Raw genomic sequence first — 25,868 nt, forward strand, 5'->3', positions numbered from 1 at the left:
GAAAATGTATCACCTTCTAGAAGTTACAAAGTCTACGCTGGTTACTAAATAAAGAGCATCTGAAATTGATTAAAATAGATTTCTATTGTAATCAAAATCAATTTTGTGACCAAAGGGTTGATGGTTCGAGTCACGTCAGGGCACCATTGTGTTGTATCTTTGAACAAGATACTTTATTCCGCTTGTTCCAGTCTACTCAGCTGTAAATGAGTACGTGGTTGGGCAGTGCTAGAACTGTAGAATGCTAGCTGTGAAAGCCGAAATGGCAGCACTGGCTGTATGCTCCCCATGTAGTTATGGAAGATATTGGCTGGTTGCATTGCAAAAGCCTTATAACCACGGATAATAATTTGTGAACCGCTTTGAGACGACCTACAAACTATGTTGTGATAAAGCGGTATATAAGAACCACAAATTATTATTATTATAATTTATTTTGTGACTTGCAGTATGTAGTTCCCTCCAAGGACAGGAAATTAAACTATCTTTCTGTTGCAGTGGCGGATCTAGAGACCTTTCTGGGGGGGTTTCCAAAGTTCCTGGGGGGGTTTCCATGTGGGGAAAAATTGAGGAAAAGGGTGAAAATACATGATTTTTAAAGAAAATTCTCAGGTTGGGGGGGTTTCCTGAAGCCCAAAAAACCCCTCTGGATCCGCCACTGTGTTGTTGTCTATCACCAAATCTCTTTCCATCCAAAACCTAGTGATTTTTTTTTTAATTTTTGTTCTCTTTTTCGTTTTCTATACCCCTGACTTTTCATGTTACAGAACCATTACACTAGCAACAGGTTCTCGATTTCAAGACCTAAGGACAAAATGTTTACCTGAAAGAGTAACAGAGCCATATCTCAAGGGGTAATATTGTAACTGTATCAGAAGTAGGAAGTATTTAAAGCCAGACTAACCACACATACCCCATACAACATGTCTCTAATATAACAGCTTATTATCTACTGGTATAATCTCCTTTGACTTAAAAATGAACTATTCAGAAATTTCTCCAACCAATCGTAAACTGTCGCATAATGTTCCCGAACAATAACAAACGTCAATATCACTTAAGTAGCAATCATGCGAGCCAGAAATAAAAAGTACAAGAAAAAATATTTATAGCAAAGTAATCGTTTTCACTGCTCTAATGGTCGACCTGGGATTGTTATTTTGGTATGACGTGTGTCACAAAGAGAAGAAATGGCCTGAAAACACATCTGAACACTATCGGGTGTTATTGGACGTTGGTGTTTATTTAAAGAGAGTCGAGTAAACCCTGATACGAAGTGTGTGTATGAGGTACCACTGTCAGTATATATATCACAACTCTTCCTGTCAGCCGTCAAAAGGACATCAAATCTTTTTCGTTTAGAAAGGGACATATTTGAACTAATATAACAGTAAGTATTTGTATTACAGTGTGAGTATTGTACTATCTTTTAAGTAATTGACACTATCCTGTGAGTAATAGTACTATATATTGTGAGTATTTTTACCCTTTTGACAACATTGTCATGGAGATCTCTAAATTATTCAGAACAGATGTATTTAAATGCATCATAATTGATATTTTACCTTGTTAATTAACTTCAATGTACTTAAATTTTTTCACACACATATTTTGTAATTTTCAGAGATTCATTTATCAATTAATGACTTAGAACAACGTATCAGCTACCTTGCCCAGTAACTAAGACAACAGATAAATTAGTCTCAAAATCAATAAAACTATGTTTCCTGAATTCTATATTGGATTACTTTAGAATCCTTTGATGTAAAAATATACTTATGGGGAGTAGTTGGCTAATATTTCATAAAAGTACCGCCTGGTACAAGGTGTGTATTGGAGTAGCCCTAGCCTTGTAAAATTTTATATGTTTATTGAAATAACCTAAATTCAAGTACTTAAAATTATCTACAACGTTTTGCTCTACAACTCAAATTGTTATTAGATGTTATATTCTCATTAATATACTAAATTTTATTTTTGCACAAACTGATTTAAGACAGTCACGAGTAATGTGTAGGTAAAGTGCCTGACAGGTACTTATGATATTCAATTAACAGATAAAAATAAATAAAATGTCGAGAATGCATTAAGGTTGAAAGCGATTCCATTGATTATTTAAAAAGAAAACATTACAAAACTCTCAAACGAAATACCATAAAAACTATCAGTCTGTTTGTCTGCTGAAAGTTTATATATAAAACTGTTATGTCAACTGGTCTGTACTAGTGTGTGGTAACTTGATAGGATTTCCTTATAGTTCTTTACTCAGTGCTAATCTTCTACAAACGATGGTATTAAAAATAATATGATTAACTCCTGTCTGACACTCTGCACAAGAAAACCATTCTGCCAAAATATCAGCTCAGCTCGTAAATGGATTCAATTGAAATTAATTCTTTTCAAAACTGATGGCAAATGCAATTTTCATTAGGTCTGTTAGTCATTTCCCAATCCCATTCGAGGATTTAAATGAATTCACACACATGTATTTTCTCACTTACAGCAAGGTAAGGCTTATACATACATCATCATTATATAACTATCTGAAAAAATATTTTATGCCTTGTCACATATATCATTAGCAGAATCATGGTCTACATCTGTGCATTTCACCAATTTTTGATTAATCACCATTTTTTCTTTTTAATGTTATCAATTAATTTTAATAAACCTTGGTCTATATATCAAATTTTCAAGGAAAACTGAAAAATCTAAGCATATATATATTTATTTACACCACTTCAATTTTATCCATTGTTGAGCAACCACATTGTCACTCGACAGATAAAATCTTTTTAATCAAAATAAGAGCAAATGTTTGAACAGATCCGACTCAGCTGTGTGCGGGTGTCATATATAAGGGGAATCGGTGCTTATACATGTCCTGTGTGTGTGCTGATTGGTCCAGCTTTCCACAAGTACACACAAAGACAAGCCCATAAGTCCCTGTTACATTCTCCAATCAGCTGGATAGAGAATTTATTGAATTTGATAATTTGCTAAAAGGTTGTGAAGACGACAATAACATTATGTCCTGTTGATAATGATTTTATATTTCCAAGTTTGGCCCCCAGTTGTTTGATTATCAATAAATTTTACATACACCTATATATACGACAAAATCACTACCATCCGATTGTATGTCTGTGTTCGTGAAGTGAGATTACCCAAGGGCAGACCACTCTGGGATGACGTTGGGGTTTTAAAACTACAGTTGTAAAAAGCATCAAATTTGTATGCGTCTTGGACATAAGAGTTTCAGTCAACAGGTAGGTGCGAGATTTCAAAACAGTTATCTTAGTAATAAATGTTAGAGTGCATTACTTATGTATTACGGAGCATATAACATAAATTAACAAGTAACACTAAACACTTGCGAGGCAACTGACAAAGCTGCTATACTCAAGGATAGTGGTATCACGGTACTTATAAATCCAATATGGTAGAAATATTAATGTTAGATAGGACACTGCTTCTTCTATAAAAAGACTGCTCTTCATCCATATATATAAGAAAGATACTGATTTACAAATTTACTTGTTGTAGAATCTAATGGTTTAAAATCATTGTCAACTATCATGCCTTTCCCATTTGATGGATGACAGGAATGCCTGATGTGAGAATCATTTGAAATCTAATTATTGTTTCTACATGAAACAAACAGAAAAATAAATTACGGAAAAAGTTCTGATTCTCTTTTGTGTCCAAAAATTTGGTTTTGTAACAAAGAAAATTAAACTAAAAGAATAACATACAAATAGAAACTTTTGGTATTTGAAATATTGTGTATGAAATATTAGCTAGGCCAATTAACGTAGAATTCAGTCACTTAATATTTATAATAGCAAATGATTGTGCAATACAACTTTCAAAATAATCTTTAAATACTTCTAATAATACGATATTGGAAAAAATATCTGAATTCTGCAAGTATTATTCAAGTGCATACAAGGTAATTTCCTTTTATTTATTTCCTATTTGAAAAGAAATAATTTGCTTCGATATATCTTTTTCTTCTGTACACCTGCCAATAGAAAGTAAATGTAAATGTCTGCAACAACACAAAAATGCTGAAGATCCTCAACGATCTCTGTGATTATCACATAGAGCAAATGCATAAGATTGGGCAACACACGAATGTTTACTGTGTTTATAAAGGTAGATACGCTTCTATCAAGCTTAAGTACATGTTGAGGATTGTATTACAGAATACAGCAACAATCTACCATTTAAAACATCCTACCCTATCAGCTAGTTTTTAATAAAATCTAACCAATTGTATGTAACAACTGATAATTATGGTAAATGTTCTGAACTCTTGAATAAAAAGTCTGCAATTTTTTCATCAGATTTTTTTTGTTTACTGATTGTCCACTTAATTTCAATAAATCTAAAACAAAACAGTTTCACAAAAGCTAATAAAATATGGAATTTGAAATTGAAATGTCTTTTTTTGTATATATAAAATGCCAATAAATCATCTTCTCCCCTGCAGCCTATGATCTGGAGAAGCTGTGATATCTAGTTAATGAGACAGGAAAACAGAAAACCTAACAATGGCTATTGTTCACCTGGTTTTTTCTTGTACCACCTAGCAGTAAATAGTTTTTTTCAAAAATGTTTATCATTTATTTTCCTGTGTCTGATTTCAAATATAGCCTGGCAGGAGATTACATTAAAGATAAATGAACTATGGGGCTGCTAAATTAATCTCAATTGCACCTCCCCAGGTCAATTTCCTTGTTGGTCGAATTTGACCTTAACCACCAAGTAAATCTACCCTTATGTCACTCAACGATAAAATGAGTCGCGGACCCACACTGTGCTGCAAGGCTCTTTAGACAGCTAAACCAATAGCAATTTCCGTCCTCGAAATACCCTTGAAGGAATGTTTGTGAAATTTTATTTTCCTGTTGTTCTATCCATTGCCACAGGTTTCCCTTCAAATGGCACACAGATAAGGTACCTAGCTTTTGATGAGATTGGATCGCTTGTGTGTTAATCAATGGCCAAGTGCTGTGGCTGATGGAGGACACAAAACGGTGACAGCGGTGGGAATTCTCTAGGTTGAACTTCAATGCAGAAATTTATTGACAGCAATGCACCACTTGCGTAAGTACCAATTGATATCATGTCATATTGCTGCACTCTGATAATGATTAAGGCTACTGAAAAATCGCCAAACTTTTTCAAACATCTATATATCATGATTGCATTTTAAAGATTATTTCAATTTGTAAAGGATCACAGAGACATGCATATATATAGATCCTGTTTTAAGTAGAATATTTTTATAAACATTTCTCTCTCAACAATTATTTTTCAAATATCACGGTGAAAGACATTGATTTTAGTATATAAGCAAACAACAATAGCACCTATAAGATGACTAGATTATAGGTTTAATTACTTTAACAGAACAGTTCCTTCCATTTAGTTGTTATTATCAAAGTATTTATTTGTATATACAAACATGTCTATAACAAACTCAAACTTTTGTCCTCTGGCAGCATATTGCAAACAATCTAAATTTTTGCTAAAGCAGACAATTTTTTCCGATACCTATCAGGGTTCATTAAAACCTGCTTTGCAATAAAGATAAAAAAAATCTGGCGTTAGTGATATATAATGTAGAGACATCATTATTTTAGTCCCATTTCTAGTTCTTTATAAACGTAATATCAAAGTTTGACGTTACATATTTCCAAACTGATAAATCTTATTGATGATCTTTATAAATGTGTTCTTGTATACCAGGACAGCTGCAGAAATAATAATGTGTATTTATATAAATTATCAACGCAGTAAAGCAGGTATCGTTTGTGAAGTAAAGTATACAAGCTGAACTCTTTCAGTTACACTTTTCACATACTCGATGAAAGACTTTAACGACCTGCTGATGAAGTCCATAGAATAAATGCCATTTCCTCTCAATCAAAAGGTGTTTGACCTTTCTTTCTGATGGTCTTCAGTTGGTGTAAGGCTTTCCCAAGGCTGACCTGCACTGCATGTCCCCTCCCCGTACCACAGTAATACGGAAGGCCACAAAGAAGATGGCTTGATATTGAGCTACGAATGACCGATCACCTCAAAACGGTTTACGCTTCATTTGCAGCCATCGTGTTAGTGACTATTGAAGGGTGATTTGTGAGATGAGGTGTGTCAGGTTTACCGAGAGGCAATCTTTACTCATTTCACCCCTGAAAACACATTTGAACTCTTCCAGTTCAAAGGTTGGAATAGTTCATTACGAAATTTCAGGGGTGAAATCTTAAACAAGTCCAACTGAAACTATCAGGCCTCTAACAGACATCTTGTCCTATTGTCAAACCCTTTTCTGTTGTAGGCATTTAAGTGTCAGAAATGGCTTTCAGTCTCACTGAGGCAGTCTAGAGCATGGAAACTTGATTTTCCATGAGTGCAAAAATAACCATGATGGTATTTCTATCACAAACCACTTTTCATAAAGGGATTCATAGTAAACAGAATAATCTAACCTAGCTATCATCAGCTTTATAGACTAGGAATGTATTTCAGCTTTGATGATAATGTTTACTTAAAATTGTGTCCATCTTTTTAAATCCACTGTGTATGTATTTTGAAAATTATTGTTTTTTACTCTCATTTCTCTTTTCTTTTCATCCTTCCAGATCAATTGTGTGATTATGACAGCAAGTTTTTCTGAAGACGAAGTGAAAATGGAAAATATCCAGATTTTGAAAAAGACGAGTGATCATCATATTGAAAGATTTAAGTTACCCACCAGTCAATTCTCACAGCTTTCGTGATCGTTTAGTTGGTTAACATCACTAAACAGTCTACTCAAAGCCATTAAGGTCAGTTATCAGGAACTTGTTCAAACCAAGAAGTATTAACATCAGCGTGTCAAAGTCATACAGGCTATAGTCATTTCTAAACCTTACCTTGGTACATACAACACACTCACTGCTAAAATGAAGAAACCTCCGAAGGGTCAGACAACGACCCTTCCTGACATCATGTTCACGAGTACTGCGTCCAGTCTCCCCACCCGTGTCTACATACACACAGGAACCTCCATGGATACGACCCACCCCAAGGTCACCAATGATTCTTCCAACACTGGAGCAGTGCATAATGGCAAATCTGATCAGAATGTCGGAGAAGAAAATGGTACCGAAACTGAGGTCAATGATGGTGTTGAAGAAAATAATGTCAAAAATCACCAGAAAATGGAACACACAGACAATGAAGTCAAAGTCAAGGATGAACGCAAGGACAAATCGAAAGTGCATGGAAATAGTACAAAAGCTAAGGATAAAAAACAGCTTTCCGACAACAAGACAATGAGTAGCGACAGGACACCGGAAATGCAGCCCAGTCCAGATGTTAAAGAGAGTCTAAAACTGCCAGAACTACAACATAACTCTAGGTCTCCTAGTCTGGCGGGTACGCCAAACCGGTCACCTCGCAAGTCGACACCAAGTACTTCGCCCCGGCTATCAGGGGATAAGAGTATCGATGCTGGTAAGGATCTATATGCACAAGTTTTACACAATGCAAGGAAGTCCAGGGCCCAGGATAAAAGTCACAACTTCCCAGATGTCAAGAATAAGTATCTGGACAAACGAGAGAACACCAAGGACCTGCTAAAGAATCAAGAGATGATCCCCATACCATTCTCACATACAGACAGGAAGTGAGTATAGTTTTTGAGATGATCCCTATACCTTCTCACATACAGACAGGAAGTAATTAGTGTTTTTGAGACGATCCCTATACCTTCTCACATACAGACAGGAAGTAAGTATAGTTTTGGAGATGACCCCCATTCCTTCTCACATACAGACAGGAAGTAAGAGTACAAAGACATGATGCTTTAAGTCAGACAGCCCCATTCATCCCATGTATATAACATGTATATCTCCTCCATTGTATTAATTTATATACAAACATCTATAGAAGCAAATGTTTACATTCTCCATCTATTCCATTTTTATTGGTTCTATAGAAAACATGATAAAAATTCTATAAACTTTATAAACATCAAAATTATTTTCAAACAGTTTGTTTGGACATTTTCAATACATATGATGCTTCTTTCATAAAAAAGAACCCATTATCTTTGTCTCTGATGATAGCAACATAATGATTTCTACTTCAAACCCATTAATGATTTATGTTCAACAATGTCAGGAAGGTGTATCAAAGTGTTTGTTTATGAATTATTTTTTATTATTGAAAGCTCCGAAAACCTTACGGCAAAAAAAGAATTATTGACAAAATCAATAAACAGTGCTAACACTAAGGACATCAAAGGTACCATAGATTAATAGTCCTTCTATATTCTCAAAGAGATTCTATGTACAGCACTGCCTCCTGAATCACGTTTACACAACAAAAAACAGTGAATGCTTGTGAGAAAATATGTGGTCATTAATTTTGATCTTCTGAAATAATGGCTGCTATGGTTAAAGAAACTGTCACACCACAGAAATAGGAAAACTTGTAGAAGTAATCATCAAAATAATGTTTTAAAAAATATCGGATGATTTATCGGCAATAAACTCAAGTGTTGGAACTTAACATTATGTAGACCCATAGACAACCAAAATGAACATGACTGTAGGTCTATGGAAATCATCGACTCCATACACCAAGTTGTCTGTGGTATTATTTCCTATGATGTCTAATATTCAATGATAAATAATTATATAAAGTTGTGAGCAAAAAATTGTTCTGTTTATTTACTCTTTTCCTTTACTATTAAACATATTGTCTTCATTTCACAAAAATATATAAAAGTAAATCTTTCTTAGTCAGGGTATGGTCTATTGAAATTTCAGGCCTATAAAAAATCTAAATCTCATAGAGCTATTGTCTATGGCTTGTATATTCTAATTTCTAAGACTGAAATTCAGCAGAATGTTTAAACCAATATATTATTTTTACAACAATTCCTAATTGGACAGATTTGATAAGTAAAGTGGTTGATAAATCGGAATCCTGTACTTGTGTAACTGTGCCGTGTCTTGTATAACCTGGTGCAATATATTGCTGGTCATGCGGACTCAAACTTGGCAGATATCTGGCCCTATTACCTGTATATTACAAAGGCGTGTGTATTGGTCTTTGTAGAGCTTCCCGTTGTAAAACACTCAGATAAATAGTCAATACATTTCCTGATCGAAGATAATATATATAGGGTTAAAATCAAACCAGTCTAATATCAACAATCACGTCTTCCCCAAATGATCTCAATATACTGCGGATGGCATGCCTGTGAGAACTGCACTGGGTAAATATGTACGTGTGTACAATCTTTTTCTGATAAAACAGCCTCCACAGATATTATTAAGGTAAAATAATCGTAGAATGTGTCAATTGCAGTGTACATTACTTGATATGTAGCTGATCCGTCACAGAACAAAGGCCCAGGGTTAAGTAAGCTACGCCTACAAAGGAAGGTCTTTAACACGGCTGCTCGAGATTTATTTCGTCTCACTTGATTGTTTAGGTTTAGTATAAGTGACGGAAACACCATTTAACATATACACTAGCAATTGTTGGGACTTTGTTCTCAGTCACGGCAGTTAATGAGAATGGGGAGGTGCTAGAAGCTCTGTGAAAGGGAGCGCACGCGGTAGAAAGCTGTGGCCCTTTGTGACAGGTGATAGGCTGTATAAATCATTGGGCCCGACATGAATACTTTTGATAATGAAGTGACTTATCCCCATTGTGTGCTTCTGTGTTTGTTTTAGGGTCACTGTGGTGCGAAACGCTATGTATGGCAACTTTCTTCGCAAATCGACCAAGAAACTCCAGGATGATCTGCGTCAGACAATGCGAGTCTACTCCAGTGAGAAGCACGAACTTCTTCGTCAGCTCGCGAATCTACGGCACGAAATGGATGAACTGAAGGCCACCGATAGCAGCTCCTCCCCAACCTCATTTTCTAGCGATTCTTCCTCTGTCAAAAGCACACCACGCTTCTTTAAAGCCCCCAACCTAGCCGCGAACAAAGTCAGAAAGAAAGGAAGGAGACGAAACAATTCTGTAACAAGTGATGAAACAATGGGAAGTCAGAACCAGAAAATCAAGGAAGGAATTTTACGTCTGCCCACCATCAAGGATGCATCTCCTGCCCCTCAGGAGTGGGAGTCCGGCAACTCCATGCACACAACCCTCCCCCCTATAGAGCATCCCAAGGGGCTGGTGGCAGTAAAGGCCCTCATGGACAACAACTTCTCCATTCCCAAAATATCCGACCCCAGTCGGGAGGACATCAGCGTCTCAAGCCTCAGACAACAGTCCAATCGTGAAAAGAAAAAAGTGCATTTCTCTGAAGTGAACAAAATAACAGAATTTGAGGTGATACGATACAATGAAAATGAGGCAAAAAACTGGCGACGTGGTGGGGAAAATAGTCCCCATGACTACTATCGTAAACCCCGTGCCTCAAAAAAGGGAAAGGGTGAGAGGGGTGGATCCAGAGGGACTCTAGCCCCTCTCAAGCGGCCAAACGATCCCAAGGAAGCACAGAAGGTAGCTGCAGAATACAAGTCTCTTTATCTTTCTATTCACGATCCCGAGGAACGGACCAAAACACTGGCAGACATTTTGTATGCTGTTCGCATGCGTATGCAGGAAAACGAACAGAATTTAAAGTTTGGTGAATCACCCCGCCCTTCAAAGACGAACAACACACTGTGCGATTTTCTACTCAGCAACAGTTCTGAAGACCCGCTGTTAAAGGGGGAACCGAACAAGGTAAGCAATAACTATATAGACTTGTAGGGTTTAAGAAAAGGTCCAAGAAAAGGTCGAACAAAACCTGAATGCTATCATTCATTTAGAAATATTTTTAACGAAAACATTATGATTGTGTTTTTATTAATAACTTATTTTTATCAAAACCTTGCTCAGCATTAAACACATCAATCTGAAACTCTTGACAAAGGCAAGGTTAGAATTGGCTGACCAAATCAAATGTTGTAGATTTTATTAAAATCTAAAAATGAAAGCGGAAGGTAAACATTGCAAATTTCTGTTGACCGAGAATAGAAGTCATAAACAGACTTATTAAACATGAAATACTCTATCTTATAGTGTTTACATTACAAATCTGATCCGATATTTTTGTTTTGTATTGCTTTACTGCAAATTCAATTTAATTTTGTTTAAAAAAAATGCAGTCCAGAAATATTTTCTTACAACTCTTTTTCAAAATAATGTACTTATACAAACTGAATTTTTGATTTGTTTCATTAATTCAGTTTATATGGATACATTTTTGTTCACTGTTTATTCCTTTTTAAAAGGTATTTAATTTTAATCATCACTAATCGTATCAGAAAACTGTAATGCGCTTATTTGTTTAAATCTTTATTAAAACAAGATGTGAATGGAGAAATACCAAAAATGTTATTTATCAATAGAAATTTTTAAACTTCTAGAAATAAATATCATAAAATTCAAAAGGTAAAGTAGCTACATTTTTAAGAACTATTTAATAACAACTCGGCTAGGAGCCGATTAGCCTCTATTCACAAATGAACAAACACTTTCAGACGACTGAACTTGAAAGGCTTATATAACCATTATTGTAATTGTCCGAGTTAAGAAGTAAATTTAGGTTAGTGAATTGACACACTTTATTATGGTATATTACATTGGTTTACTAAACAGGACAGCCTGGTTAGTGGGATATTACCTTCATTAAAAACTTCCACTCAATACAAAGTTTAAATGACCTACTCTGTTTGTTCTTAGACGTGTTAAATTACCAATAATCCGTTTGCCAAAACGGCTAAGCTAGCTATTGAAGCTTATTTGACCTGTCTTCTGCAAATTATTTTTTTCAAAACACAGAAATAAATAATTATATTTTATATTGAAAAAAAGAATGAAGAGGGGGGGGGGATCCACTGCTTACACAAGTAATGAGTGAGCAAGTGTCGATAACTGACATTTGTATCTATATAGTGGGAGTTAATTGTGTTTTAAGTGACTGGCAATCAACAGTAGGACACACTATATGAACCATTCCCATATTCGACAGGTCAGATTTTCATGAATTCTAATATATTTAATACTTGTTATACCTAAAATATTTCAAGGTAAAACTCTTGTGATTAGAGTTCTGTGATCAATTTCATATATCAATGAAATTTGTATCATTCTATATAACTAGAATAAATTGTTTGAAATGAATAGAGTAAATGGACCGTAATTAAAAACTATAAAGCCTCAGTTGTTATTTCAAGGAAAAATATTTGAAATTAGAGTCCTGAGATCAATTTCATATATCAATGAAATTAGTATCATTCTGCATTATTGAAATAAATTGTTCGAAATGAATCGAGAAAATGGACCGTAATTGACAACTATAAAGCCCCGAACTAATGTTCTGCCCACTGCTGATAGACATATTGAAGGACCACTGATAGACATACTGAAGGTCAATAAACCAGTAAATATAATGCTCTTTCATATTTGCTCTGTAGTACCTGATCACCTATTATACTTGATAGGAGATTACGAGATACTGTCGTCCCGATGACATGTGAAGTATGTTAAATCACGAGACTGCCAGCTAAGTTCAAGGTAGATTTTAGACTGCCAGCTAAGTTCAAGGTAGACTATGTCGGATTCCAAATTTTACCTTGAAATCCCATGTCATTATAATATCTCTTCAAACATTTTTTTTTACTTTGCTTTCATTTCAGCTAAATGAATTATTAGTGATAGTCTTGAGAATGTGTCAATTCTTAGTTGGTTTGATTTAATGAAGTGAAAAAGGATATCTTAGGCGACAACAAATGTATTTCCCTCTATGATGATAATTAAATAAGAATTGAGTGGACATAAAAAGATAGGTATAAAAAGTGGTCTACTTTTATTTTTTTTAGATTGCAGGGATATTAGAATAAATTACCTATTTATAATATCATTCTACGACAGTTATTTCCTTGTAACACAGAAATGTACCTTGATTTATTGTTAACCATTGTATATCTGCCCCTGGCCAAGGCTCATAGGCCATTACATCACAATAAAAAGAGAGCCCCCCCCCCGAGAGTACTTTAGGTGTATGAAACATTGTAAAGTTGTCCTGATGAAGCCTCACATATCATAGCAAAATTGAAGGCTTTTTGTGCACCACCTTGTGGATAAGACAAGAAGACTAGTTCGATCCTTTGATGTACATCAAAAGAATCTCGCAGTCACGTAACAGTACAATTTGGCAGGTTTTGAAGTCGGGTGTCTTCTTTGTAATCTTCAAAGGGCAGGTATCAGCCTAGCGATTGGTCTGGGTTTTTTTAACCCAAGACCAATCAAACAGCTATCTTTGTGTCTTCAATTTTGCTATGACATATTCCAGGGGTGTAGAGAGCGAAAGTGAGCGTAACCCCTGGATATCGAGGGTGCCTCAACTGTAGAGGCGAAACTAGTCGACCAAATAAATACCCACTCAAACTGGTGACTCCTGAGCTGTGTTGTGACTGGAACCCCTCTCCTTATAGCATTCTATGACAATACAGTTATGTAGATACATATTTTCACACCATGAATAAGATAAGAACTTAAATGAATGACAGGTTTATTATTCAAAAGACCAACAAGTTCCCTTATTTCTAAAACAAATTACTTTGACATGAATTTTTTCACAAACGTAACAAAAGGGCAAAAAACGTTTTTCTGTATATTTCACAGGTGGGGAACAAGTTCCTGGGAGCCCCGAATCATACCGCTGCCAGAATCGGCCGACGATCTAACGCTATACAGCTACAGAACTATTTACGCAAAATGTCAAAGTCGCGTAGGATGATTGAGCATATGGAGGCGGAGCAGTATCGCCTCGCACACATCATGGGCCATAAACACCTGATGGCTGCTTCTCAAGCTGCACAAGCTTAGAGAAAACATTGTGTACCCTCGACGGCTGCATCTCCATCCGCTCACCAATGAAAGTGCTTCTCTCTACAAAGCTACTACAATTACACAATGACTGCTTTTAATTGATGAACCTTACATGCATATCTGTTGGCTAACATGCAGTGCTTTAGTATTTTGGTTATCACACCAAGGGACCTGGAGTGTTCCATCAGCCCTGAGATACCAATGTGGTTCCCATGACTGGGGGCCACTTTCGTAATGTGGCTCTTGCACATCATCTTAGACAGTGAACAAGAGATGAATTTAGTTTCTCAAGCATACAAAGTTAAACAGTTTTTTGGATATATCTCCATTTTTAACAATGGAGGTGGAAACAAAAGTTGGATCACTAAATTCTGCAGCCATGTGATGAGAAATGAGTGGATTTTCATCTGCTGTAGATAGACTGCGACAACCGTGTGGATGGACTGTGACATCCACACCCAACCGTGTGGATGGACTGTGACAACCGTGTGAATGGACTGTGACAACTGTCTGGATGGACTGTGACAACTGTCTGGATGGACTGGGCCAACCGTGTGGATGGACTGGGACGAGCATATGGTGATGGTGTGTTTTATAGAAACTGACCTGATTGCCTACCAATCATATATGTGATTTCTGGTGTTGTTCTGTGATAGTGTGGTTCTGAATGTATGAACGTAGCCCTGACTCTAAGTGTGATCTCCTATACTGTGTAAACACTACTTAATCAATTTAAATATGAAATTCCGTGGATTTTAACAGGACATGTTTAATTCCGAGAAACTTGACATTACTCTATCATGATGAAACTCGTTGTTGACCATAGACACTAAAATGGACCTGTTAAACTGGAAACCACATCTATTGATGTAGATATAAGTGCTGAGGACTAGATTTGTGAAGATCTGTTTGCCCCCGATGTTTGACCAGGACAATGGGCAGGATGTTTCACTTAAACACTAAAATGGTCATAGTCTTTTTACTGCTGATCACGGTTTAATGTTGCTCAAAATTGTTACGATAAAGAATTTGAAGATGTGCCTTACAGATATAAATGTGTGCCCGATAGCCGTTCTATTGGTTCTTTCAGCACACTGTGAACTTTTCACACAATGTTGTTCTGTTTTCCTACAAAGAGTCTAAAATAGTTTTACCATATAGACAAAGGGGTGAGAGTGTTTCACAGCTCACTGATAACAGAAAACAGGTTCATTTTATAACCAACATGTCAGTTGTATGACGGAGCTGATAATGTACTTGTACATATAATAAATATTTATTTTTCTATCATTCTTAAGTTGGCTGTAACATACAAGTTCTTTATCATTAAAACTGGTCAATTTAACTATGACAACTGTGCTATATTTAATGTGCCCATATGGTAACTGTCCTACTGTGTCCATGACAACTGTCGAGTGGTCAGTGACAACTATTGAGTGTTCATGACAACTGTTGAGTGTTCATGACAACTGTTTTATTGTGATTATTGTACAACTGATCTGTGTCTTTGACAACTAGCATATCCAAGTTCTATTTTTCTATGTCGGTGACAACTATCTCTTTTTTGTCCACTTTGATTGTTCTACAGTAAAATTCTTCGATGATAACTGTTTGACTCTGTTCATGACAACTGTTTTATTGTGTCAGTGACAACTACCTATGACAACCTCTAGTGTGTCCAATACGATTGTTCTGCAGTATTATTGACTACAGTGACAACTGTTCGACTCTGTTAACTACAATAGTTTGTGTCAAAGACAAATGTTCTCCCCTACAGTATTTAACATAATAAAATAAACACATATCTGTGATTTTCCAGTGACATAGACACTGACTGATGTGTATTCAACCTAATGGCAAAACCATTTCAAAGAGGAGCTAGGTACATCTTTACTGTCAACTGATTGTAGGGATAAGCCGGGCCCTCTATGACAACTATTTAATTAAGTAATGCTGAAAATTGGTAATAAATGTGTGACAAAAAAAATAATCTTAAGTTGTTTTGTCTTAAGATTTGCAACACTCCTATAAACCATAACTAAACTTATATGTTCAAAGTTTTAACTATTTATCACACTTTTGTCTAATAAACCCCAAATACAGACCATCCTACAGACTGCCTCAACAGCAGCTCAGAACTCATCTATTCACGTTCACACGAGACAACACAAAGGTTACAGTTGAGAAATGTAAATCAATAGCTTGTTTGATTGTATTTGTTCAGGACAGTATAAATGTTTACAATCTGGTTCCAGATTTAACGCTAACAAGCTTCTCCATCCACTATGTGCTATAGCCAGCCACCCATGTAACATTCACGTACATTTCCCAGATATTGGAAATCCATCTTCAAACCAGGTTTAATAGAAACTAATTATTACCAATTTAGAAATCTCCAATGCTTGGTATATCACAAGACATGTATGTCTCTGCAAAGCAGTTGATTGTGTGTATTGTAATTCTTATATATCACATATTGTACTGTGCTATCCAGTGAATTTACCCATGTCATATTTCTTTTGCATATTAACCCATGTAATATGATCTATCATTCCTGTGATTGGTTGTAAGTTTCAATTGTTTCAATTGTGACGTCTCGCCTAGGACAAGTACATGACGTCACAGACCTACGCACTGGAGTCAAAATGGCAGCTTTTTACATTTCAAGGTTGCATGAAAATTGTCGTTTTACACGAATAAATGCCACAAATCTTGATTATGTGATAAAAAGGATCTTACACTCGTTTTCATTTCATATGAAGTTTATGAAACGAATTTCATCAATCTCATATGAAGTGGAAACTCATGTAAGATCCTATATATATCAAATTTCTTATTTGTTGGTCCCAAGACTTAATTCAATCAAACAATTTCCAACTGCATGTTGATTTTTTTTTCGAATGAGGAACAATATTTTATAATTATCACCACACAACAGTGAATCTACAAGTTCAAATTTCACTCTGACCATTGATTACCCATTGACATCTTTGTTTCTATTTACGATAAATAAACTTGCATTTATGACTATCGCCAACAACTGTTTATTTCAGTCAATACTGGCATTGATTTCCTCGTGGGTTTTATTACTTCCGTAACATTTCAATCATCACCTACGACCCCTATATTCAGTCATTATACTATACGACCTGGATCAAACAATTGCCTAGTCCAATCACCAATAAGGACGTTTGTTACCTTAGGTGTTCAGTTATCCGTAAGACAGGCATAAAATCCAATATTTACCTGTGGTTTTTACCCGACACCTTCCTTTGTCCAACAGGTATGTTGATATGTAATTGTCACAAAGGAATTACATTTAAAGGAATACACATGTAGGTCCACCTAGGGGTGAATGTAATACAACACCAGGACTTCTGACCATTAGTCAGCTCTGTATGACAAAATTCATTTCTCTTCCACTTGATTTTAGTTCTGTATCATTAGATTCCACCATTTTATCCATTAAGTGAACCTGTGTCAGAATCTAATCACCCTTTGACACCTGGCCTTTGTTAGAGGTCTTAGACATTGATATGTGTTGCATTTCATTACAATAACCACAATAAAATGACTATATATAGTTTTCTTAGATCTTTAACTTGTTAGCTTCCACATTTGGTCGTTTTTGTTTGTTTTTGCATTTTTATTTTGAATTTTCTGCATGCTGCATAATGTGCTCCCCTATACATAAATATTGACTTTTTTTTCCTTTTTTTATTTCAGTTTGCTAATTATTTCAAAAGCCTGATGTCTCAAGATGATACATTTGATAAAGTAAATTGTTCACTTTAAAACCGCCTGTAAGCCCTGTAAAATTGCAATTATTGCTGTATAACTGAATGGAGTAACTGAAAACATTGTCTGTAAACTTATGCTGTGTAAAATTTCCTTAAAACTGGTAAAAGTTAATATCAGAAACTGCGATAAAACTCCTGTAACTTCCATCTTGAATTCTAGCACAAACAAGCCACAGGCTATTGTACATGTGGGTGGTGATGTTATGTGGTTACATTTAGAAAACAATAGCACCACAAGTTTCACAGTGAGGTAGTATCCAACACAGCCATGCAGTCGCTGTCATTAACACTTTCGTTACTGAATTAAACTGCATGATGGGTATTCTGGCCCTGAGATTATTTGCACGTGTCTTTTCCTGGCCTGAATTAATTCAGGACAATTGACGTCTCATTTTGACTACGTACTGTTAAACACGATTTCTGTAGAAAATACGGCGTGGAATAAGTTCTCTGGCATAGATTTATAAAAGGAATACTTAAAGCTTCCATTTTTATTAATGCATGATGCATCAGGGCTTAAAGGGTTAATTAACAAAGTCCTGCTAGCAGCTGGCAAAGAGTTATTTTACAAACTGTTAATTAAAAGAACAAAAGATGATTTTACCATAGGGCTCCTACAAGATTATCTTCATCTTTACATTTAACTTGTCCTATTTCATTCGTTGATAGCATATTCACGATAATAAGCCCACCCCTATTGTTAAACATATATGTTACCATCAGTAATAAGCCCTCTCACACTGAACCAAAGATGAATAGAAGCCCACAGATGGAATCCAGCAAGACATATTCAGAATTCTGACACAAGTTGCCCTAGCTAGCTCTGAACCATGGTCTATCAGAACATTAGGGATTATACCTTTTACCAATTGCTCTTTACAAAATATACATCATGGCTAACCACAACTTACTTCTTTATCCCTCAGAAAAATAAGCCAATTGGTAAATTAACAAGAAAATGTTATTTGTTCGTATTACAGTAAGGCCAATCAAATCAGACGGCAGTGATCAATGAATATGTCTCTATATGCTAGTGCACTCTGGTAAACAAGACCTTAAACACGCGAGTTCTGGAATAGTGACAATATGACACTTATACGTAGAGGTTCTCTAACATGAAACACACATGCAGCTTTAACCCTTTCACCACTGTAGACCATAATGGACTTGTCCAGATCAATGCATGGTAGAGTCTACTAAAGTTACATAGGGGTGAAAGGGTTAATGACCAAAATACATCTGTTTGATAACAATACAAAATACTAATTAGATTACTTGAACTTGTGACAGAGACTAAGATGAAATGTACACATCTGTGAGTGGCTAAATCTACTCAATATTGCTTGCAGTACTTGTACGAGAAACACGATTCCTGTCACAGAGAGCGGAGTGACTATGTCCATCAGGACTTACAGCTTCTCTGTACGTTGTTAAACATATCTGGTTCACCAGCACTTTTACTAAGGTTCTAGAACAATGATTGAACTAGAATGATATATATCCCTAATCACTATATAAGTATATGTACACATTTGTTTTTTCTATTTGATTTTATTCCGATTGAATATACATTCTGTCCGACGGTATATCAACAATGATAAAACAGAATTTGACAAACACAGAAAAACTTAAGTAGGTATCAAACAGTAGGTCATGACCTCCGTAAATGTTCGAAAACTTGTAAAGAAATGGACAACCCATTAATGTGAAATGCCTGTCATACACTAAGGGAATTTAGGTCTGATTGAAATCTTACAGCTTGTTTAAACTGTGTGCGGACAATTCAAACAACAGTATTTGATTTCTGTTATTTAAGTGCTGTGTTCTATATCAGCTGTCAGAGTAATGTGAGGTGTCACTTTCTGTGAAAGTATGTCATCAAATAGAACATATAGGGTATTATTTAATGAAATATATAATACAGGTTAAGTAAAAATTCTGAAATGGAAAGTGAAAATTGATATGTGATTATTGTCATACCACATAAGGACAGGTCACAATGAACAGGTAAATACTTTCATCACATGAGGACGGTCATAATCAAGGAGTAATTATACTCATACCACACAAGGACATAGGACACCCAGATACTTTACACACTAATACACGAGCCCATTGCTCAATAACAGTTAGAAAATGTGAAGTTAGTTTCAGTGTTCGATGTTTGATGGGACGGGACGGGATGGGACGGACATGGGCAACATTATATGCCTCCCCCCCCCCCCCCCCCCATTTTATCGCGGGGCATACAAACTTTGCAACTTTTATAAACACAGAAATAGGTGTTACAGCTAAATGGACACTTTAAATGCAATCTGAAAACATTTCAGACATGATGTATCATTAATTGAAAATAAAAATTGAAATTTTCATGACCAGACTAGATGTTGTATTGTACAGTAGCATCAATTGTGATATCTCTCAATTCATTTGCTTATCAAAGTCCTACACTTCTTATTTCTTACCAATTCCTTTTCATCGATCCTCTCCCTTGATATATCACCAAACCCCATTATATTGCCAGTTTTTTAATGCTGTAAAACTAGTGACAGTATAAGGAGGTCATGATCATTTTACTGCCTCCAAGGACTACGAGGATGTGCGGTCAGCCGGTACACAAACCACTACTTTCCACACTTTAATCACAAGTAATGAAGTCCCATTACAACCAAACACCCAGAGGACCCTCCTTATGTCCCTAACTGTGGATAAAAGGTAATCGGACCCAAAGGGGAGGCTATTTCTGTCCAAGTCATCGTTTCAGACTTTTAGAATATTAATGAGGCTATAGGGGATGGGACTATATTACAGTAGGATCATTTACTCCCACACTTCCCCTCAGTACATGTATTTACTCATGTAAATATAATGATAACTCCATGCTTTCCATAAGGGGATTTTTTTAGCTTTATTACTTAGTCTGTTATCGACTTAAACACAAACTTAATTGGCCAGACATACGCCAGTGACGTAACACTATTTCATGGTGGGGCACAACATTGCACTTTGTCATTTAATATACATAATGAAGGAACATTACTGCATTGTAGAACTTAATTGTGAGGCCATTAAACGAATGGACAGATTTCTACTTGTGTTAGACAACATCGAAATTTTATCCAAAACCAAGCGTTATATCAATAGTCAACGTCTTTTTCAAACAAGTATATATACATGCTCAAATAATTACACAGTAGGTAAAACAAGCATTGACGAGACCATGACGTCAAAACCAGGTCACATGACATATGAGGATTCCATTGTTACGTTCTGTGTAAAATTGTATGTCGTCTGGAATGCTGCACTTACAAATAATATTTGTTGGGAGAATAAAATGCTTAAGTGAAAAAACGTTCATTTTGAAAAGCTAGCTTTAATAACAAATTGCAATATTTATTGTGAATTTAAAAGGTACGTACTATAGTTTCTGTAGTTTCATTCACACAGTTTGCTGCAAATGTTATCAACAAACATTTCAGACAATACTGGTACATTATATACAAGAAAAGACTTTGACCTTGAGATGGAGGTCACAGTAACCTAAATACCATACACTGGTCAACCTCTGTGGACGATTCAGACGTCATCAAGATTTCCCCATAGGTTTATAATTTATAGCCCAGACATTTCTTTCTAAATTGCACCTGTTTTATCTTTGACATACAGGTGAAGGTCACAGTGACCTAATTTCATTGCATTATGAATGCAGGTATACATAAAGTTTTGTCAAAGCTCCAACACGATTTGATGCAGGTATACTTCAGGTTTTTATCACAATTCTTTTAAGATATTATTAGAAGACCATGCGCTAATTAAATAAGTCCCCCTTTATTTGAAAAGAAGACCTCCACGTGACAATATGGTTCTCCACTGATAGACAATAGAGCAAACCTACGACAGGTGTATAAACAGATGTAAGTACAGGTATGTATTACTCACAGAGAGCTGGAGCGCGACAGCACCACAGGGTTGTTTTTCCTCCGTAAGATCGGGGATGGATCAGGGCTAGGACGTGTGTACTCTTTCCGTCGGAACACTGGTGACGGTCCTGGGTCAGATCTCCTGTGATGGAACATATAGTCTTGGCATTAGATTGATAGAACCCTTCAATCCCCTTGTAGGTGTAATAGGGAGATCTACTAAGGTATTAATCTTTTAAGAGTTAATATTCATAAGTTGTCCAACATCAGGTGGTTTTTTGGCAACTGAGGAATCTAGGAATCTTTCCCTTATAGCCGAGATGTCCCCCATCTCACCCCATGTGGGTGAAGGATTCTTTTTCTCTTACCGTTCTATATAAGTAATACAATGTTTTTGACTGGAGAATCCCCTCGTTTCAACCTAAGGTCAAAAGGAAATCTCACACCAGGAAAGTGTGCAGGATACAAATGTCCAGGGTAAGAGGAATTAAAGTGGACAAATATTCTAATCTTAAAACATTTCTAACATTAAGTATCATGACATAAAGAAGTCTGACGATAGATATAATGGTCTCGAGTATCTCTTGTGGACAGTTTAACGTCAGTTGTAAAGGTCCTTCCACAATCATCTCTAATGCAATAAGAAGTCTAACATTAGACATAACAGTCCTACTCGGGACAAACACTAAACGTCATATTCATACTTAAGTAACCCTTGGATCAGAGGATGCTCAATCATCATTGTAATATTGCACTAGATAACTTTTCATTAAGAGATTACCGTGGTATATTGGAGGAGGCGACTTTGATAGGCAACTGTCTGGGTGGAGGCATCAAAGTGTGACTCTCTGTCCCGTTGAAGACCTCAGGCAGCGGTTTCCCTGACTGGTCTGCATGCTCCTCTTCTGGGGTCTCAGGTAGGGTGCGGAGGGGCGGCTTCATGTCAAACATCGGGCCGTCTGCGTACAACAGTTCGTCCGGTGTGGCTGTCCGCCTGCGAGCCTATAATGATCAAAACTGTTTGACACATCCACTATTTTCTGTTGGAATCTTGTTTATCCAGATTTCAGAAATCCTTGTTCTCTGGGTACAAATATCTAGAAAGTTATTTCCTTTAAGTTAAATATTGGTTAATTCCATATTTTGAGAAATATGTTTTGAATAGTCTAGAATAACAAGGTTTCAGTGTACACGTAGTGTAGACTACCTAATGTCCCTTTAAAATTAGTTCAGGAACAGGAGCGTTATTTAATACAGAGATGAAAAATACATAAGATAGAACACACTTGTGTCAATATAAGATCTATTATGTTAATAACATATAAAACATTAGTTCATTTATTAGAGCCGTTCCTTATATTGAGACACTCAACTTTTCCTTAAATCCCTTGTTTAATAGGAAGGCTTTATATTTTCTGCTTAGATATATTAATTTGAACATCCAAAATATATCATCTGTTACAGAACAACAGAATCATGGGAAACAGTGCAAAACACTCAATTTCTACCCAAAAAACAACACGATGAATTCATCCTGATATAAATTTTGCATTAAATTACGAAAAAAATTAAGATATGAATAGAAATTATTAATCATATCCTAATCTCAAGATTTTTTTTTATAATTTTAAGTACTTTTTAGGTGTTATACAGTATATTATTCAATACTGGTATATTAATTCATTAAAAAAGCTTGAAATTGAAATTGGAAATAATTGTTAATTATTCTTAGCAAATGTGGATAGATGAAGTAAATGATATAAAAGCATTTAATAAAACACTTAAGTACTGTAAATATAGAATCGAATATTTTACAAATGGGCTACATAAAAGTACATACATAAATATTCCATAACTACGTATACTATACTGCAGAATTCATCAGCGCATGGGGTTTAAAAATATATATATTTATCTTTTTCATTTTCTTCTGATCAGAGAAGTTGGTACAGAGAAAAGATAGTTTTCTTTGTTATTTAGGATATGGAATAAACCAGAAATTGTGAAAATTGACTATGATTTATATCCAATTTCACGAGTTGAATCTCAAATATAATCTGAAACTGAATTAAGCTTGTAAGACTGGTTATACTTGAAAATATGACTTAGCATCCGGCAATCCATACTCATACATGTTTGGACAATCGAAAGTAACAAACCTCACCATCGAAAATGGTACTTGCATACAAAATTTAGCTTTTTAGGTTACAAGTGAATGAGAATGTGACAGATGCTAAACAAAGGGCCACAGGGTGAACATGAAATCTGTTTACAGTATGTGACACTCAACCACACCATGTGGTATTCGCATACAAAATTTGGCAATTGTACGAGACAGAGTATATAACATATACTTCAGAAAAAGTAATGAATGGTGAACAAAGGGCAATAACTCTGTACTAGCGAGGATATTTTGATCTAATTTCATTTCATGATACGCCTTCATCCTAGCTGTATTTGTGTACAGAGTTTGGCATTTGTAAGTGATAAAGGTTCATTAACATTAAGAGATACTCCCAGACAAAGTGCCACACTGACAGACAGACTGATTGAGAGACGAAGGGATAACCGGAGTATAGTAGTACGAGTGGGGGACTGATAAACTCGATCTCTTAGATATAAATCACAATCAATCATCACTCATCAGCCTACCTTTATATATAACAAGGACATCATATACATACAATTACAGTTAAATATTGGTTTATCATAAATATGAAATATACATGCAAGTACAGGTCTATATATAAATATACAAAGGTCATACATAAATGCATTTATATAAATATTCCCCGCCATGATCAGCAGCATCCCCAACCTGTCGTTGCCATGGTGATGGATACACATCATATATAATGGTGATCATTGTTAGAGCATATCATAGTTTACAATCATTACAATATAATGACCAAGGCATTTGGATGTAACCAAGGTTATAAAATATACAATCATTTTCCTCAATCATCAGGCAAAATTATCTTGTCATATACTTTGGAGGGAAAAAAGAACAAATTTAGATTCTGAAGCAAATCACTGGTGATTTTTATCAAAAAATAATTGTGTTATAAAAACATCACTTCAAAAGTGTAAAACAAATCACAAATCAAGAAATTCTCCATTCAATCACATCAAAAAAAAAAAATTCAATTAATTCAGTCAATTTTTTTTTCTTTCTTAACAACACAAAAGTCTAATCAAACATTAATATCAAATTCAAGTCTAAGAAAAACAAGTAAGCAAAGTTTGATGAAGTCCTATAATTATTTGAAGCTAGATTCAGTAAGTTGAAGCCTGTGATACAGAAACAGTGTTAGCCACCTCCTGATAACAACATAACACCATTGGTACGTTACTTGAGCAGAACTTGTGCTCTTGCTTCGATTCCTCAAGCGGTGACATGCATGCAGCTGAAAATTGAAAGTAAATCTTCCAATTTTGGTCCTTCAATGAATTCATAATTGGAATACACTGAACACGGACAATTTGACAGCGTTCTTATCGGAAGGGAGATAAGTCCTGTCCGACGTGTTCGGCAAAAATTGATGTCAAATTAATGTTGGGTATAATAAAGAGTACCAGGTGTTGATATAAACTCATTCACCCCTGACATTTCATAATGAACTATTCCATCCTTTGAATTGGAAGAGTTCAAATGTGTCTTCAGGGGTGAATGATTTAAGGAAATACAAAATATCATGTTCATATTTTGTCAGTAGGCATACAAATTTGAACTTTATTACAGAGGAGGTAGAAACTTAAAATCAGTTAAACATATACTACGGATAATCCAATATTTATAATTCAAGAAAATGTATAAACTAAAATACCTTTGAATGAAAAAGAGGCATGTACGTAGCTGATAATGTTCTATATGGGTTATTGCAATAAATATGGCATTCTCTACACTTGGAGGCAGTTTTATACAAAATAATATATTTCAAAAATGCAAATATATAAAAAGAATACGATATGGTATAGTGTAATATCATGTAAGTAATATGTAGATATGTGTCCCAGGTAAATCTCAAGAAAGACAATTTAGGTAGAAGTCTATAGGACAGGAAAATTGTATAGACTGATATGACAGGGTTCGGGTTCTATAGAGGTAAATCTAATTGTTACTGACAAAGAAAGTGTTATGTAGGATTGGGTAATGACTATGACTGCTTGGCTATCCATTTGTGTCTGAGGTCGTTCTGAGTTGGTGACACTGCACTTCATACAACTTCTATACAATATCACCCTC

At 35.4% G+C, this 25,868-nt stretch overlaps 2 protein-coding genes across 3 annotated transcripts in view; one reads left to right on the forward strand and one right to left on the reverse strand.

The window, feature by feature from the left end:
* LOC110446965 (kinesin-like protein KIF21A) overlaps window positions 1–25,868 on the reverse strand; it is a 137,696-nt gene that overhangs the window by 25,284 nt on the left and 86,544 nt on the right. The window contains exons 31-33 of the mRNA XM_021492312.1: window positions 24,976–25,029; window positions 22,404–22,624; window positions 21,642–21,764 (exon numbers count right to left, since the gene is read on the reverse strand). Coding sequence (XP_021347987.1) covers window positions 21,642–21,764; window positions 22,404–22,624; window positions 24,976–25,029 — 398 coding nt within the window. The remainder of the gene's footprint in view (window positions 1–21,641; window positions 21,765–22,403; window positions 22,625–24,975; window positions 25,030–25,868) is intronic.
* On the forward strand, window positions 1,309–15,919 carry LOC110446966. Of its 2 annotated transcripts, none has more exons than XM_021492313.1 (5): window positions 1,309–1,390; window positions 4,935–5,112; window positions 6,651–7,678; window positions 9,741–10,749; window positions 13,696–15,919. In XM_021492313.1, exons 3-5 carry the CDS (start codon window positions 6,954–6,956, stop codon window positions 13,897–13,899), a joined length of 1,938 nt encoding a protein of 645 aa, XP_021347988.1. In that variant the 5' UTR covers window positions 1,309–1,390; window positions 4,935–5,112; window positions 6,651–6,953; the 3' UTR covers window positions 13,900–15,919. The 2 variants fall into 2 exon arrangements, with proteins under 2 accessions (XP_021347988.1, XP_021347989.1); XM_021492314.1 differs by lacking the exon at window positions 1,309–1,390 and adding an exon at window positions 3,200–3,269.

This window comes from Mizuhopecten yessoensis, unplaced genomic scaffold, assembly GCF_002113885.1.
Source record: "Mizuhopecten yessoensis strain PY_sf001 unplaced genomic scaffold, ASM211388v2 scaffold3091, whole genome shotgun sequence".
NCBI lineage: Eukaryota > Metazoa > Mollusca > Bivalvia > Pectinida > Pectinidae > Mizuhopecten > Mizuhopecten yessoensis.

Excerpts from the sequence above, each read along its gene's own strand:
- LOC110446966 (XM_021492313.1), top strand. The coding sequence starts at position 6,954 with ATGAAGAAACCTCCGAAGGGTCAGACAACGACCCTTCCTGACATCATG. Across the intron at positions 7,679-9,740 it reads TTCTCACATACAGACAGGAA|GGTCACTGTGGTGCGAAACG; the intron begins GTGAGTATAGTT and ends TGTTTGTTTTAG. Across the intron at positions 10,750-13,695 it reads TAAAGGGGGAACCGAACAAG|GTGGGGAACAAGTTCCTGGG; the intron begins GTAAGCAATAAC and ends TATATTTCACAG.